This window comes from Rana temporaria, chromosome 3 (assembly GCF_905171775.1).
Source record: "Rana temporaria chromosome 3, aRanTem1.1, whole genome shotgun sequence".
NCBI lineage: Eukaryota > Metazoa > Chordata > Amphibia > Anura > Ranidae > Rana > Rana temporaria.
In genome coordinates, this window is record NC_053491.1 from 462,789,753 (window position 1) to 462,807,343 (window position 17,591).

Consider the following 17,591-nt stretch of genomic DNA (forward strand, 5'->3'; position numbering starts at 1 on the left):
TTACACAGCACCCTGCACCACTTTACATCACATAGCCCCCTGCACCTCTGGACCCCTTTACATTACACAGCACCCTGCACCTCTGGACCCCTTTACATTACACAGCACCCTGCACCCCTTTACATTACACAGCACCCTGCACCTCTGGACCCCTTTACATTACACAGCACCCTGCACCTCTGGACCCCCTTACATTACACAGCACCCTGGACCCCTTTACATTACACAGCACCCTGCACCTCTGGACCCCTTTACATTAAACAGCACCCTGCATCACTGGACCCCTTTACATCTCATAGCACCCTGCATCTCTGGACCCTTTTACATTACACAGCATCACTGCACCCCTTTTACATTACACAGCCGCCTGCACCTGTGCACCCCTTCACATCACATAGCCCCCTGCACCTCTGGACCCTTTTACACTACACAGCCCTCTGCACCCCTTTACATTACACAGCACCCTGCATCACTGGCCCCTTTACATCTCATAGCCCCCTGCATCTCTGGACCCTTTTACATTAGACAGCCGCCTGCACCTCTGCACACCTTTACATCACATAGCCCCCTGCAACTCTGGACCCTTTTACACTACACAGCCCTCTGCACCCCTTTACATTACACAGCACCCTGCATCACTGGCCCCCTTTACATCTCATAGCCCCCTGCACCTCTGGCCCCTTTTACATTACACAGCCCCCTGCACCACTGGACCCCTTTACATCACATAGCCCCCTGCATCACTGGACCCCTTTACATGACACAGCACCCTGCATCACTGCACCCCTTTTACATTACACAGCCACCTGCACCTCTGGACCCCTGCATGTTACACAGACCCCCTTCAGTGCAGACACCCCCCCCTTAGTGCAACCCCCCCTCAGTGCAAACCCCCTCGGTGCAACCCCCCAGTGCAAACCCCCCTTAGTGAAAACCCCCTCAGTGCAAACACCCCCTTAGTACAACCCCCCCCCTCAGTGCAAACACCCCCCCTTCAGTGAAATCCCCCCAGGTGCAAACACCCCCCCTCCCCATTCAGTGAAATCCCCCCAGAGCCGCAAGCCCCCCCCCCTACATGTCAGCTAAAAAAAAAAAATAATCGGGATGGTGTCACCCCTCTAGCGGGTGTCACCCGGTGCGGGCCGCACCCCCCACACCCCCCTAGCAATGACTCTGTGTATGTAGCCTGCTCAGAATGGCAGAGGTTGCTACTCCAATCCGAGCAGGCTCTGTATTCATTAGAATACATCACTCTTTGGGATTGGACTCAGCGGTGTATACTGTATGTATACAGTATTACCGCACACTCAGCGAACATCCGGAGGGTTTAACATCCAGAGGGCGGCTGGTATATGACAACCTCAGCTTTATACCTGGCGTATACGACGACCCCGCTTTTTTGTTGTTTCTTTTTACTGTAATGCCGTGTACACACGATCGGATTTCCCGTCGGAAAAACCTTGGATGGTTTTTCAGACGGAATTCCGATCAAGCTTGGCTTGCATACACACAGTCACACAAAAGTTCTCGGAACTTTCGACTGTCAGGAACGCAGTGACGTATAACACTACGACGAGCCGAGAAAATTAAGTTCAATGCTTCTGAGCATGCGTCGAATTGTTTCAGAGCATGCGTCGGAATTTTGCGTGTCGGAATTGCTACAGACGAGACGGGAATTTTTCCCGTCGGAAAAATGGAGAACCTGCTCTCAAACTTTTGCTGGCGGCAATTCCGACAGAAAAAGTCATAAGGAGCCTGCACACGGTCGGAATTTCCATTCAAAAGCTCACATCTAACTTTTTCAGACGGGAAAACCGATCGTGTGTACGCAGCATAAAAGGTCGTCTTATATGCTGGAAAATGTATCCTTTGTGAGAGTCATCTTCTGTGGATTAATTCTGTCTCTGTGTGAATCTATGCTTTGCTCATGCAGGAGTGATTTATTATCCCTTTATAATTTCCCTTTATAGTCAAATTCTTATCTATATATATAAAACTCAACGTGTGTGTGTGTGCATGTATGTATGTATGTTCCAGCATCACGTCCAAACGGCTAAAGATATTAACATGAAACTTGGCACACATGTTACTTATATGTCAGCAACAAACATAGGATAGGTGGTTTAACCCTTACCCACCCCCATTTGCCATGGTCGGGGTTTTCCTTTAAAGTCCCATTCAACTCTATGGGAAATACATGTTACTTCATAACTTCCAAACGGCTGTATATATTTCGATAACACTTGGTCACATGTTACTTATATGTCCACTTAAACTATAGGATAGTTATCTATCCCTTAACTACCCCCATTTGTGAGGGTCGGGGTTTTTGTTTAAAGTCCCATGCAAATCAATGGGAAATGTATGTTCCCACATAACTTCTGTACGCCTGGAGATATTTCAATAATACCTGGTACACATATTACTTATATGCCAAATAAAAATATATGACAGTTAAATTAACCCTTACCTACACCCTTATATAAAAGATGGGTATATTTATATTACTATGATTTTCCTCCCCAAAAGGTTAAGATAGGAAGACCAGGCAACGCCGGGTATTCAGCTAGTTTAAGATAAAAAAGAAAATACTGAAACTATACCCATGCAATATCTATCTTTGATAAATTAAGTATTTGAGGCTGCATTGCACTTCCGACAGCTCATGCTCAGTTCAAAAGGAGAAGATTACAAGGGCCCTTCACAGCTTCTTTTTATTTTATTTTATGCAAACATTCTGCCAATCATGATAACCATACCTCTCCCCAATGTACAGACTGACCACACATTTTGTAAGAATAGCTTCCTTAGTTGATGTGACTGTAGCCAATTTTAGCACTTACCTAGAAAGGATAGACTGATCAAGATGAAGAGTCTCATCGCTCGTTGCTTGCTGTGATAGCTGAACAGCAGAGGATTAGTGGTCACTGATGTATTATCTGAATGTATTTTACTTTATAGGATCAGGAAGTAAAGAAATAGAGGAAGTTGTTTTAAAGAAGAAACATACAGCCACCATGTAAGATCGCCATGATAAAGCTAAAATTAACAATTCAAATTCTACAGAGACATTTTATATGCCAAAAGTGTGCTTGGAAGGACAGCACATTTGTTTGTCCAAATGATCTAATGAGAGGTTTAAAGCAGGGCTCGAAATTTCAAATCCTGAGCTACTAGCCAGACCTCAAGGGTTACTCGCCACCAGTTGCCCCGCCCAACCCCTACCTTGCCCCGCCCCTAAACACACCCTCATAAATTATTTAATGAAATGACATTTAAATGTTTTATGCAGAATTAAGTTATAAAAATAAATATCAACAACTTTATCTGTGGCCAAAAATGCAGCCTGCCCCTGTCCACTAATGCAGCCATGTGTCCCCAAAGCAGCCTTCTTTCCCCAATGCAGCCTTCTGTCCCCAATTGTGTCCCCAATGCAGCCATGTATCCCCAATGCAGCCTGTGCCCACCAATGCAGCCATGTGTCCCCAATGCAGCCTTGTGTCCCCAAATGCAGCCTTGTTTCCCCAAATGCAGCCTTGTGTCCCCAAATTCAGCCTTGTGTCCCCAATGCAGCCTTGTGCCTCCAAATGCAGCCATCTGTCCCCAAATGCAGCCATCTGTCCCTCTAAATGCAGCCTTGTGCCTCTAAATGCAGCATTGTCCATCTAAATGCAGCCATCTGTCCCCAATTGCAGCCATCTGTCCCTCTAAATCCAGCCATCTGTCCCTCTAAATGCAGCCTTGTGTAGGCCCCGAATGGAATACCTGTGTACTAGGGAAAGATAGAGCCATCAGCGCCGCCGCTGGGTTGATCACCGCGCGGGAAACATACCAGCTTTTATTTCAATAGCTGCGTGTTACCTGCAGCGCGCCGTCAAATACAGCCCCTCCCCCTTGTCCGGGAACGTTGATAGACAGATCACCCGTGCAATCCTGGGACGGGTGATCTGTCTATCACAGTGCCCGGCGAGGGGGAGGGGCTGTATATGAAGGCGCGCGACGGGGAGCACGGAGCTATTGAAATGAAAGCTGGTATGTTCCCCGCGCGGTGATCAATCAGACAGCGGCGGCGGCTCTCCTCTCCTCTCTCTTCCCCCATGATCGCCGCCCCCCCGCTCCTAGGCAGCCCACACTAGCCAGCCCTCAAAATTCACTCGCAAAATGCGAGCAGACGAGTGCAATTTTTGAGGGCTGGTTTAAAGCATATCCAAGCCCCAGATTAGCTTACCAGTCCTTAGATAGGGTGGTTCCACTCGTTTTATTTTTTCCCCCTTATTTTTACTTAGGGATCCTGCCAGAAACAAACTTTCTTACTTTATCTTTGTAGGAGCAGCGTTGTCGACCTAGGCTGCTCAAGCCGGATTTTGAAACAAAAACCTAAACCTTACCATATCCATTACATAGTTACATAGTTACATAGTTAGTCAGGTTGAAAAAAGACACAAGTCCATCCAGTTCAACCACAAAAAATAAAAAAACAAAAATAAAAAACACAGTAAAATCCTATACACCCAACTCCATTCCCACAGTTGATCCAGAGGAAGGCAAAAAACCCCAGCAGAGCATGATCCAATTTGCTACAGCAGGGGAAAAAAATTCCTTCCTGATCCCCCGAGAGGCAATCGGATTTACCCTGGATCAACTTTACCTACAAATCTTAATACTCAAGTTATATTCTGTACATTTAGGAAAGAATCCAGGCCTTTCTTAAAGCAATCTACTGAGCTGGCCAGAACCACCTCTGGAGGGAGTCTGTTCCACATTTTCACAGCTCTTACTGTGAAGAAACCTTTCCGTATTTGGAGGTGAAATCTCTTTTCCTCTAGACGTAAAGAGTGCCCCCTTGTCCTCAGTGTTGACCGTAAAGTGAATAACTCAACACCAAGTTCACTGTATGGACCTCTTATATATATTGCATAGGTATGTTTTATAGATTACAGAAAATAGGTGAGGAAGTTAAAAACTAGTGTTGGGCGAATGGTTCGGCCCGAGCATGAGTTGTTTGGGGAACACCCAAATTTGTACAGTGTTCGGTGGATGTTTGCCCTGCTGAATGCCCTGCAATGTACTGTGTGCTGCACAGTGCATTCTGCGCCCTGATTGGGCAAAGCTTTGCCCAATCAGGGCACAGTAAATGCTGCTTGTTAAGGAGCAGGGCTGGAAAGCCAAACGCAGCATCCTTAACAACCGATGAGTCATTAGTTGTCAATGGGTTTCCCTGCCCTCCCCCTAGATGAATAGAAAAAAAAGACTTGCCAGTAAAAATAGTAAAAAAAAAAAAAAAAATACGATGTGTGTTCCCCCCCAGTCCATACCAAACCCTAGGGTCTGGTATGGATTTTAAGGCGAACCCCACACCAAAAAAAAGGCATGGGGTCATGCGCTGATATGAGGTCTGTAGAATGTTTATTATACTCTGGTAGATGGACAAGGGAGGGGGAGAGAGTGACAGAGAAGGAGAACAACTTAAAACATATGTGCAATTGGTAGAATGATTTAGGGTTAAGAGTAGGGTTGAGCGAACCCGAACTGTAAAGTTTGGGTTCGGTACGGACTTTGTTTTTTTTTTGGACCCTAACCCGAATAATTGAAAAAAGTTTGGGTTCAGGATCGGAGTTCGGGTATGTTTTGGCGCGCTGCCAATCGAAAACAGCACTGTGTATTTCTGTGAGATCTGCATCTTATAGTTTAGGGACAGGTTCCAGCTTGTTTCTATAGGGACAGTAATATATAGGTGACTCTGCCTATTTCACCAGCACTGCAACTCTCCCCTGTGATCTACTGTGTGTGTCCAGTACATAGTTCAGGGACAGGTTCCAGATTGTTTCTATAGGGACAGTAATATATAGGTGACTCTGCTTATTTCACCAGCACTGCAACTCTCTCCTGTGATCCAATGTGTGTGTCCAGTACATAGTTCAGGGACAGGTTCCAGCTTGTTTCTATAGGGACAGTAATATATAGGTGACTCTGCCTATTTCACCAGCACTGCAACTCTCTCCTGTGATCCAATGTGTGTGTCCAGTACATAGTTCAGGGACAGGTTCCAGCTTGTTTCTACAGGGACAGTAATATATAGGTGACTCTGCCTATTTCACCAGCACTGCAACTCTCTCCTGTGATCCACTGTGTGTGTCCAGTACATAGTTCAGGGACATGTTCCAGCTTGTTTCTATAGGGACAGTAATATATAGGTGACTGCCTATTTCACCAGCACTGCAACTCTCTCCTGTGATCTACTGTGTGTGTCCAGTACATAGTTCAGGGACAGGTTCCAGCTTGTTTCTATAGGGACAGTAATATATAGGTGACTCTGCCTATTTCACCAGCACTGCAACTCTCTCCTGTGATCTACTGTGTGTGTCCAGTACATAGTTCAGGGACAGGTTCCAGCTTGTTTCTATAGGGACAGTAATATATAGGTGACTCTGCCTATTTCACCAGCACTGCAACTCTCTCATGTGATCTACTGTGTTTCCAGTACATAGTTCAGGGACAGGTTCCAGCTTGTTTCTATAGGGACAGTAATATATAGGTGACTCTGCCTATTTCACCAGCACTGCAACTCTCTCATGTGATCTACTGTGTGTGTGTGTACAGTACATAGTTCAGGGACAGGTTCCAGCTTGTTTCTATAGGGACAGTAATATATAGGTGACTCTGCCTATTTCACCAGCACTGCAACTCTCCCCTGTGATCTACTGTGTGTGTCCAGTACATAGTTCAGGGACAGGTTCCAGCTTGTTTCTTATAGGGACAGTAATATATAGGTGACTCTTCCTATTTCACCAGCACTGCAACTCTCTCCTGTGATCTTCTGTGTGTGTCCAGTACATAGTTCAGGGACAGGTTCCAGCTTGTTTCTATAGGGACAGTAATATATAGGTGACTCTGCCTATTTCACCAGCACTGCAACTCTCTCCTGTGATCTACTGTGTGTGTGCAGTACATAGTTCAGGGACAGGTTCCAGCTTGTTTCTATAGGGACAGTAATATATAGGTGACTCTGCCTATTTCACCAGCACTGCAACTCTCTCCTGTGATCTACTGTGTGTGTCCAGTACATAGTTCAGGGACAGGTTCCAGCTTGTTTCTATAGGGACAGTAATATATAGGTGACTCTGCCTATTTCACCAGCACTGCAACTCTCTCCTGTGATCTACTGTGTGTGTCCAGTACATAGTTCAGGGACAGGTTCCAGCTTGTTTCTATAGGGACAGTAATATATAGGTGACTCTGCCTATTTCACCAGCACTGCAACTCTCTCATGTGATCTACTGTGTTTCCAGTACATAGTTCAGGGACAGGTTCCAGCTTGTTTCTATAGGGACAGTAATATATAGGTGACTCTGCCTATTTCACCAGCACTGCAACTCTCTCATGTGATCTACTGTGTGTGTGTGTACAGTACATAGTTCAGGGACAGGTTCCAGCTTGTTTCTATAGGGACAGTAATATATAGGTGACTCTGCCTATTTCACCAGCACTGCAACTCTCCCCTGTGATCTACTGTGTGTGTCCAGTACATAGTTCAGGGACAGGTTCCAGCTTGTTTCTTATAGGGACAGTAATATATAGGTGACTCTTCCTATTTCACCAGCACTGCAACTCTCTCCTGTGATCTTCTGTGTGTGTCCAGTACATAGTTCAGGGACAGGTTCCAGCTTGTTTCTATAGGGACAGTAATATATAGGTGACTCTGCCTATTTCACCAGCACTGCAACTCTCTCCTGTGATCTACTGTGTGTGTCCAGTACATAGTTCAGGGACAGGTTCCAGCTTGTTTCTATAGGGACAGTAATATATAGGTGACTCTGCCTATTTCACCAGCACTGCAACTCTCTCTTGTGATCCACTGGGTGTGTCCAGTACATAGTTCAGGGACAGGTTCCAGCTTGTTTCTATAGGGACAGTAATATATGGGCGACTCTGCCTATTTCACCAGCACTGCAACTCTCTCCTGTGATCTACTGTGTGTGTCCAGTACATAGTTCAGGGACAGGTTCCAGCTTGTTTCTATAGGGACAGTAATATATAGGTGACTCTGCCTATTTCACCAGCACTGCAACTCTCTCCTGTGATCCACTGTGTGTGTCCAGTACATAGTTCAGGGACAGGTTCCAGCTTGTTTCTATAGGGACAGTAATATATAGGTGACTCTTCCTATTTCACCAGCACTGCAACTCTCTCCTGTGATCTACTGTGTGTGTTCAGTACATAGTTCAGGGACAGGTTCCAGCTTGTTTCTATAGGGACAGTAATATATTGGTGACTCTGCCTATTTCACCAGCACTGCAACTCTCTCCTGTGATCCACTGTGTGTGTCCAGTACATAGTTCAGGGACAGGTTCCAGCTTGTCTCTATAGGGACAGTAATATATAGGTGACTGCCTATTTCACCAGCACTGCAACTCTCTCCTGTGATCTACTGTGTGTGTCCAGTACATAGTTCAGGGACAGGTTCCAGCTTGTTTCTATAGGAACAGTAATATATAGGTGACTCTGCCTATTTCACCAGCACTGCAACTCTCCCCTGTGATCTACTGTGTGTGTCCAGTACATAGTTCAGGGACAGGTTCCAGCTTGTTTCTATAGGGACAGTAATATATAGGTGACTCTGCCTATTTCACCAGCACTGCAACTCTCTCATGTGATATACTGTGTTTCCAGTACATAGTTCAGGGACAGGTTCCAGCTTGTTTCTATAGGGACAGTAATATATAGGTGACTCTGCCTATTTCACCAGCACTGCAACTCTCTCATGTGATCTACTGTGTGTGTGTACAGTACATAGTTCAGGGACAGGTTCCAGCTTGTTTCTACAGGGACAGTAATATATAGGTGACTCTGCCTATTTCACCAGCACTGCAACTCTCTCCTGTGATCCACTGTGTGTGTCCAGTACATAGTTCAGGGACATGTTCCAGCTTGTTTCTATAGGGACAGTAATATATAGGTGACTGCCTATTTCACCAGCACTGCAACTCTCTCCTGTGATCTACTGTGTGTGTCCAGTACATAGTTCAGGGACAGGTTCCAGCTTGTTTCTATAGGGACAGTAATATATAGGTGACTCTGCCTATTTCACCAGCACTGCAACTCTCTCCTGTGATCCACTGGGTGTGTCCAGTACATAGTTCAGGGACAGGTTCCAGCTTGTTTCTATAGGGACAGTAATATATGGGCGACTCTGCCTATTTCACCAGCACTGCAACTCTCTCCTGTGATCTACTGTGTGTGTCCAGTACATAGTTCAGGGACAGGTTCCAGCTTGTTTCTATAGGGACAGTAATATATAGGTGACTCTGCCTATTTCACCAGCACTGCAACTCTCTCCTGTGATCCACTGTGTGTGTCCAGTACATAGTTCAGGGACAGGTTCCAGCTTGTTTCTATAGGGACAGTAATATATAGGTGACTCTTCCTATTTCACCAGCACTGCAACTCTCTCCTGTGATCTACTGTGTGTGTTCAGTACATAGTTCAGGGACAGGTTCCAGCTTGTTTCTATAGGGACAGTAATATATTGGTGACTCTGCCTATTTCACCAGCACTGCAACTCTCTCCTGTGATCCACTGTGTGTGTCCAGTACATAGTTCAGGGACAGGTTCCAGCTTGTCTCTATAGGGACAGTAATATATAGGTGACTGCCTATTTCACCAGCACTGCAACTCTCTCCTGTGATCTACTGTGTGTGTCCAGTACATAGTTCAGGGACAGGTTCCAGCTTGTTTCTATAGGAACAGTAATATATAGGTGACTCTGCCTATTTCACCAGCACTGCAACTCTCTCCTGTGATCTACTGTGTGTGTCCAGTACATAGTTCAGGGACAGGTTCCAGCTTGTTTCTATAGGGACAGTAATATATAGGTGACTCTGCCTATTTCACCAGCACTGCAACTCTCTCATGTGATATACTGTGTTTCCAGTACATAGTTCAGGGACAGGTTCCAGCTTGTTTCTATAGGGACAGTAATATATAGGTGACTCTGCCTATTTCACCAGCACTGCAACTCTCTCATGTGATCTACTGTGTGTGTGCGTACAGTACATAGTTCAGGGACAGGTTCCAGCTTGTTTCTACAGGGACAGTAATATATAGGTGACTCTGCCTATTTCACCAGCACTGCAACTCTCTCCTGTGATCCACTGTGTGTGTCCAGTACATAGTTCAGGGACATGTTCCAGCTTGTTTCTATAGGGACAGTAATATATAGGTGACTGCCTATTTCACCAGCACTGCAACTCTCTCCTGTGATCTACTGTGTGTGTCCAGTACATAGTTCAGGGACAGGTTCCAGCTTGTTTCTATAGGGACAGTAATATATAGGTGACTCTGCCTATTTCACCAGCACTGCAACTCTCTCCTGTGATCTACTGTGTGTGTCCAGTACATAGTTCAGGGACAGGTTCCAGCTTGTTTCTATAGGGACAGTAATATATAGTTGACTCTGCCTATTTCACCAGCACTGCAACTCTCTCCTGTGATCCACTGTGTGTGTCCAGTACATAGTTCAGGGACAGGTTCCAGCTTGTTTCTATAGGGACAGTAATATATAGGTGACTCTGCCAATTTCACCAGCACTGCAACTCTCTCCTGTGATCTACTGTGTGTGTCCAGTACATAGTTCAGGGACAGGTTCCAGCTTGTTTCTATAGGGACAGTAATATATAGGTGACTCTGCCTATTTCACCAGCACTGCAACTCTCTCCTGTGATCCACTGTGTGTGTCCAGTACATAGTTCAGGGACAGGTTCCAGCTTGTCTCTATAGGGACAGTAATATATAGGCGACTCTGCCTATTTCACCAGCACTGCAACTCTCTCCTGTGATCTACTGTGTGTGTCCAGTACATAGTTCAGGGACAGGTTCCAGCTTGTTTCTATAGGGACAGTAATATATAGGTGACTCTGCCTATTTCACCAGCACTGCAACTCTCTCCTGTGATCTACTGTGTGTGTCCAGTACATAGTTCAGGGACAGGTTCCAGCTTGTTTCTATAGGGACAGTAATATGTAGGTGACTGCCTATTTCACCGGCACTGCAACTCTCTCCTGTGATCTACTGTGTGTGTTCAGTACATAGTTCAGGGACAGGTTCCAGCTTGTTTCTATAGGGACAGTAATATATAGGTGACTCTGCCTATTTCACCAGCACTGCAACTCTCTCATGTGATCTACTGTGTGTGTGTACAGTACATAGTTCAGGGACAGGTTCCAGCTTGTTTCTATAGGGACAGTAATATATAGGTGACTCTGCCTATTTCACCAGCACTGCAACTCTCTCATGTGATCTACTGTGTGTGTCCAGTACATAGTTCAGGGACAGGTTCCAGCTTGTTTCTATAGGAACAGTAATATATAGGTGACTGCCTATTTCACCAGCACTGCAACTCTCTCCTGTGATCCACTGTGTGTGTCCAGTACATAGTTCAGGGACAGGTTCCATATATTTCCTATAGGGACAGCAATCTATAGGTGACTCTGTATATTTCAACAGCACTGCACCTGTAGCCACATGTGCACCTGTGATATACTGTGTGTGTCCAGTACATAGTTGAGGGAGAGGTTCCAGATATTTCCTATAGGGACAGCAATCTATAGATGACTCTGTATATTTCAACAGCACTGTACCTGTCACCACCTGTGCACCTGTGATATACTGTGTGTGTCCAGTACATAGTTGAGGGAGAGGTTCCAGCTGTTTCATATAGGGACAGCAATCTATAGGTGACTCTCTGTATATTTCACCAGCACTGCACCTGCCACCACCTGTGATATACTGTGTGTGTCCAGTACATAGTTGAGGGAGAGGTTCCAGCTATTTGCTATAGGGACAGCAATCTATAGGTGACTCTCTGCCTATTTCACCAGCACTCTACCTGTCCCCTGTGATATACTGTCTGTGCAGTACATTGTTTAGGGCTAGGTTCCTGCTTCTTGCTATAGGTAGAGAAATATATAGGTGAATCTCTGCCTATTTCACCAGCACTCCACCTGTCCCCTGTGATATACTGTCTGTGCAGTACATTGTTTAGGGGTAGGTTCCTGCTTCTTGCTATAGGTAGAGAAATATATAGGTGAATCTCTGCCTATTTTACCAGCACTCCACCTGTCTCCTGTGATATACTGTCTGTGCAGTACATTGTTTAGGGGTATGTTCCTGCTTCTTGCTATAGGTAGAGAAATATATAGGCAAATCTCTGCCTATTTCACCAGCACTCCACCTGTCCCCTGTGATATACTGTCTGTGCAGTACATTGTTTAGGGGTAGCTTCCTGCTTCTTGCTATAATTAGAGAAATATATAGGTGAATCTCTGCCTATTTCACCAGCACTCCACCTGTCCCCTGTGATATACTGTCTGTGCAGTACGTTGTTTAGGGGTAGCTTCCTGCTATAGGTAGAGAAATATATAGGTGAATCTCTGCCTATTTCACCATATTACACTATTGTTGTATTTAAATACATATTTTGAGAAATATGAGGAAAACGTCAAATAAGGGACGTGGCCGCGGTCGTGGTGCTGCTGGTGGAGCTCCTGTTACAGGGAGAGGACGTGGTAGATCTGTGCCAGCTACACACACAAGTGAAACACCTTTCTCAGGTGCGAGTAGCCGACAGAGCCTGCAGCGGTATTTGGTTGGGCCTAATCCAGCTCTACGAATGTTGAGGCCAGGAGCAGAACAGGCGGTAGTAGATTGGGTTGCTGACAGTGCCTCCAGTTCCTTCACATTGTTTTCCAACCAGTCGTGTGCTGAAAGTTCAGAGTTGGCGCCTTTCACCTCACCCCCTTGCAAATCAGCCAAGCAGTCTGAGCCCCAAAGCATGCAGCAGTCTCTTCTTCTTTTTGATGAGTCTGTTAGCATGTGTGTTAGCTGGTGCTTTTGCAATTGTGCAGACCGACAAGGAGGGCAGTAGTGAAGACTGGGTGGAAGATGATGTGGAGGACGATGAGGTCCTCGACCCGACATGGAATCAACCTCATGCAGATGACCCATGTAGTTCGGAGGAAGAGGCGGTGGTCGCACAGAGCCACCAGCACAGCAGAAGAGGGACCGAGCACACCAAAGCCAGGTCCAAGGAGTTCCCTAGCGTGGCAGTTCCTCACACAATGTGCTGATGACAAGACACGCGTGGTTTGCACGTTGTGCAATCAGAGCCTGAAGCGAGGCATAAACGTTCTCAACCTGAGCACAACCTGCATGACCAGGCATCTAAGTGCAAAGCACGAGCTGCAGTGGAGTAGACCCCTCAAAAACCAAGAAAGGTCTCTGGCTCCTCCTGCTTCCTCTTCTGCATTAGTCTCAGGCCTCTCTTCCTCTTTATCCACCTCTGTAGTGACAGTGACACCTGCCACCCCTCAATTAGAGGACCGGCAAGCAACACTACCACCTGGGTCACCAAACATCTCCACAATGTCCCATGGAAGCATTCAGCTCTCTATCTCCCAAACACTGGAGCGTAAGAGGAAGTACCCCTCTACCCACCCGCGATCCCTGGCCCTGAATGCCAGCATTTCAAAATTACTGGCCTTTGAAATGCTGTCATTCCGTCTGGTGGAGACGCAGAGTTTTAAAAGCCTGATGGCATTGGCTGTCCCACAGTACGTCGTGCCCAGCCGCCACTACTTTTCCAGGCGAGCCATCCCTTCCCTGCACAACCAAGTGGGGGACAAAATCAGGTGTGCACTGCGCAACGCCATCTGTGCCAAGGTCCACCTAACTACGGATACGTGGACCAGTAAGCACGGTCAGGGACGTTATATCTCCCTAAACGCGCACTGGGTAAATGCAGTGGCGGCTGGGCCTGAGGCGGATAGCAGTTTGGTGCATGTCCTTCCATCACAGAGGATTGCAGGGCGCTTCAGTTTGCCTCCTGTTCCTAACTCCTTCTACTCTGCTTCCTCATCCTCTACCGCCTCCTCATCCAGTCAGCGTAACAAATTCACCACTAACTTCAGCACAGCCATGGGTAAACGCCAGCAGGCAGTTTTAAAACTTTCCTGTTTGGGGGAAAAACCACACACCGCGCAGGAGTTGTGGAGGGACATGGAACAACAGACCGATGAGTGGTTGGCATCAGTGAGCCTGAAGCCGGGCCTGGTGGTGTGCGATAACGGGCAAAATCTCGTAGCAGCTCTGGGCCTAGCCGGTTTGACGCACATCCCTTGCCTGGTGCATGTGCTGAATTTGGTGGTGCAGAGTTTCCTGAAAACTTACCCCGATATGCCACAGCTGCTGCAGAAAGTGCGGGCCGTCTGTGCGCACTTTCGGCGTTCTCACCCTGCTGCTGCTCGCCTGTCAGCTCTGCAGCGTAACTTCGGCCTTCCCGCTCACCGCCTCATATGTGATGTGCCCACAAGGTGGAACTCCACCTTGCACATGCTGGCCAGACTGTGCGAGCAGCAGCAGGCGATAGTGGAGTTTCAGCTGCAGCACGCACGCGTGAGTCGCTCTGCGGAACAGAACCACTTCACCACCAATAACTGGGCCTCCATGCGAGACCTGTGTGCCTTGTTGCGCTGTTTCGAGTACTCCACCAACATGGCCAGTGCCGATGACGCCGCTCTCAGCGTGACTATCCCAGTTCTATGCCTCCTTGAAAAAACGCTACGGGCGATGATGGAAGAGGATGTGGCACAGCAGGAGGAGGAGGAGGAGGAATCGGGATCATTTCCAAGGCTTTCAGGGCAGTCATTCACAAGTGGCTCCGAGGGTGGGTTCTTGCACCAACAAAGGCCAGGTACACAATTGTCCAGCAAGGGCACAGTTCTGGAGGATGACGCGGTGGAGGATGAGGAGGAGGAAGACATGAAGGAGGAGGAGGAACCATGTTCACAGCAGGATGGCATCCAGACCAGCTCATGGCCATCACTGGTGCGTGGTTGGGGGGATACAGAGGACACAGATGATACACCTCCCACAGAGGACAGCTTTTCGTTGCCTCTGGACAGCCTGGCACACATGAGCAATTACATGCTGCAGTGTCTCCGCAACGACCGGCGTGTTTCGCACATTATAACAGGTGCTGATTACTGGGTGGCCACGCTGCTAGATCCCCGTTACAAGGACAATGTACCGTCCTTAATTCCCTCACTGGAGCGTGAAGGCAAGATGCGCGAGTACAAGCGCACGCTGGTAGATGCGCTGCTGGTGCAATTCCCACCTGGCAGCGGGGGCACAGTGGAAGCAGAAGGCGAAGGCAGAGGAGGAGGAAGAAGTCGCCAACGCAGCAGGGGCACCGCCAGCACCTCAGAAGGCAGGGTTAGCATGGCCGAAATGTGGAAAAGCTTTGTCAGCACGCCACAACAAGCAGCACCACCAGCTGATATGAAACGTTTTAGCAGGAGGCAGCATTTCAGCAACATGGTGGAGCAGTATGTGTGCACACGCCTACACGTACTGAATGACGGCTATGCCCCCTTAAACTTCTGGGTCTCCAAATTGGGCACATGGCCTGAGCTTGCCCTTTACGCCTTGGAGGTGCTGGCCTGCCCTGCGGCCAGTGTATTGTCTGAACGTGTATTTAGCAAAGCAGGGGGCGTTATCACAGACAAGCGCAGCCGCCTGTCCAGAGCCAATGTGGACAAGCTCACGTTCATTAAAATGAACCAGGCATGGATCCCAGAGGACTTGTCCGTACCTTGTGCAGAATAGACACCAGGCCGGCCTTACCCAGCCATTGTTTTTTTTTCTGATCTTTCTAGGGTTGACATCTCATCCCTTTAAAAGAAAAAAACATATTAATTACACAGGTTCTCTGGCTGATTAAGTTGCTGCTAATTAAACTCACTTGGTGCCTTATCGACATTAAATTAGCCCCAGAACCTGTGTAATTACTCTGTGTTCAGATTTAAAGGGATGAGGTAGCAACCCTAGATCTTTCTCACTCTTTTGGGGTTTACCCTAATTTAAAAAATACATATATTAAAAACCAAAACCTGCTGTGTTGGCTACCTCCTCCTCCTCCTCCACCGCCGCTTCCACCTACACCGCCACATCCACCTCAACCTCCTAATACATATGGACCTTGTCCTCCTAGGTCAAAATGATTTTATTTTTTATTTTTTTATTTTTTATGTTATTTTATGTTATTTTGAGTTATTTCCCTATCCACATTTATTGTAAGAGTACTTGCCATGCTGTTCCCGACATTTTGCATTTTTTTTTTTTTTATGTTATTTTGAGTTATTTTCCTATCCACATTTATTTTCAGAGTACTTGCCATGCTCTTCCCGACATTTTGCTGCCATTTGCAGCCCTCCAGCCCTTTCCCTTCGTTTTTTAGAGACATTTTTGTAGTCAAAAGTCCGGGTCCCCATTGACTTCAATGGGGTTCGGGTTCGGGTAAAAGTTCGGGTCGGGTTCGGGTCCCGAACCCAAACTTTTTTTTCAACATCCAGGTGTCCACTCAACTCTAGTTAAGAGAATATGTGCTGGGGGGTCGCTTTGGCAGGGGAGAGGACTTAGACCCCTTTCACACTGAGGCGCTTTGCAGGTGCTATAATGCTAAAAATAACGCCTGAAAAGCGCCCTGAAAGAGCAGCTCCATTCACTCTAGTGTGAAAGCCCGAGTGCTTTCACACTGGAGCGGTGTGATGGCAGGACGGTAAAAAAAAAAAAGTCCTGCTAGCCTCATCTTTGAGGCGCTGTAGGAGCGGTGAATACACCCTTTTTTGGCCAAATAGTGCCGCAAAATCAACGTTAAAGCGCCGCTAAAAATAGTGCTGCTTTACCACTGACGCCTCAGTGTGAAAGGGCTCTTATACTAGAAGTGTGGGTTGGTTTTGAAATCTTGCAATTCCTTCCAGCACAAGTCCCCAACACATATGTGACTCCCTCTTGCTAGCTCTAGCTCTCTCCCCTCCCACAGTGTCCCCCCAGTACATGTCCCACCCTCCCTGCAAGCACTAATACTCTCCCTCCCAAAGCGCCCCCAGCACATATCTGACCCTCCTCCCAGCACTAGCCCTTTCCCCTCCCAAAGTGCCCCCCCCCAGCACATAGCAAACCCCCTTCAAGCACTAGCCCTCTCCCCTCCCAAAGCACCACCCAGCACAAATCTGACCCCCCAGCACTAGCCATCTCCCCTCCCAAAGCGTCCCCCAGCACATATCTAACTCCCCTCACCCCCTTCTAGCACTAGCCCTCTATCATCCCAAAGCACCCCCCAGCACAAATCTAACCCCCCACTAAAACTAGCCCTCTCTCTTCACAAAGCACCCCAGCACATATTTGACCCCCACCTACAACTAGCCCTCCATCCTCCCAAAGTGCCTCCCCAGCACACATCTGACCACCCCCGATTAGCACTAGCCCTCTCCCCTCCCAAAGTGCACCCACCAGCACATATGCAACCCCCCCATGCAAGCCCTTTTCCCTAGCAGAGCACCCTCTTGGCACATATTCAACCTTTCACCCCCCCCCCCCCCCAGCACAAGTACTCTACTTTCCAAAGAACCCACTAGCACGTATCTTCCCCCCTCCCCCAAATCAAAGTGTCCAGCTGCCACAGAGCAGATGATCATGGCATCTGCTCCTGCTAGGCTGTTTAGTGGAGCAAGTGCCAGAACTTGTTCCAGGACTCA

General features: G+C 47.4%; 1 protein-coding gene across 2 annotated transcripts in view; it reads right to left on the bottom strand.

The window, feature by feature from the left end:
- Positions 1-2,922, bottom strand: part of LOC120933539 — a 100,506-nt gene extending 97,584 nt beyond the window's left edge. For both annotated transcript variants that reach the window (XM_040346798.1, XM_040346797.1), the window contains exon 1: positions 2,844-2,922. In XM_040346798.1, the coding sequence (XP_040202732.1) occupies positions 2,844-2,880 (37 nt within the window). In that variant the 5' untranslated portion in view covers positions 2,881-2,922. The remainder of the gene's footprint in view (positions 1-2,843) is intronic.
- Positions 2,923-17,591: the final 14,669 nt, after the last annotated feature.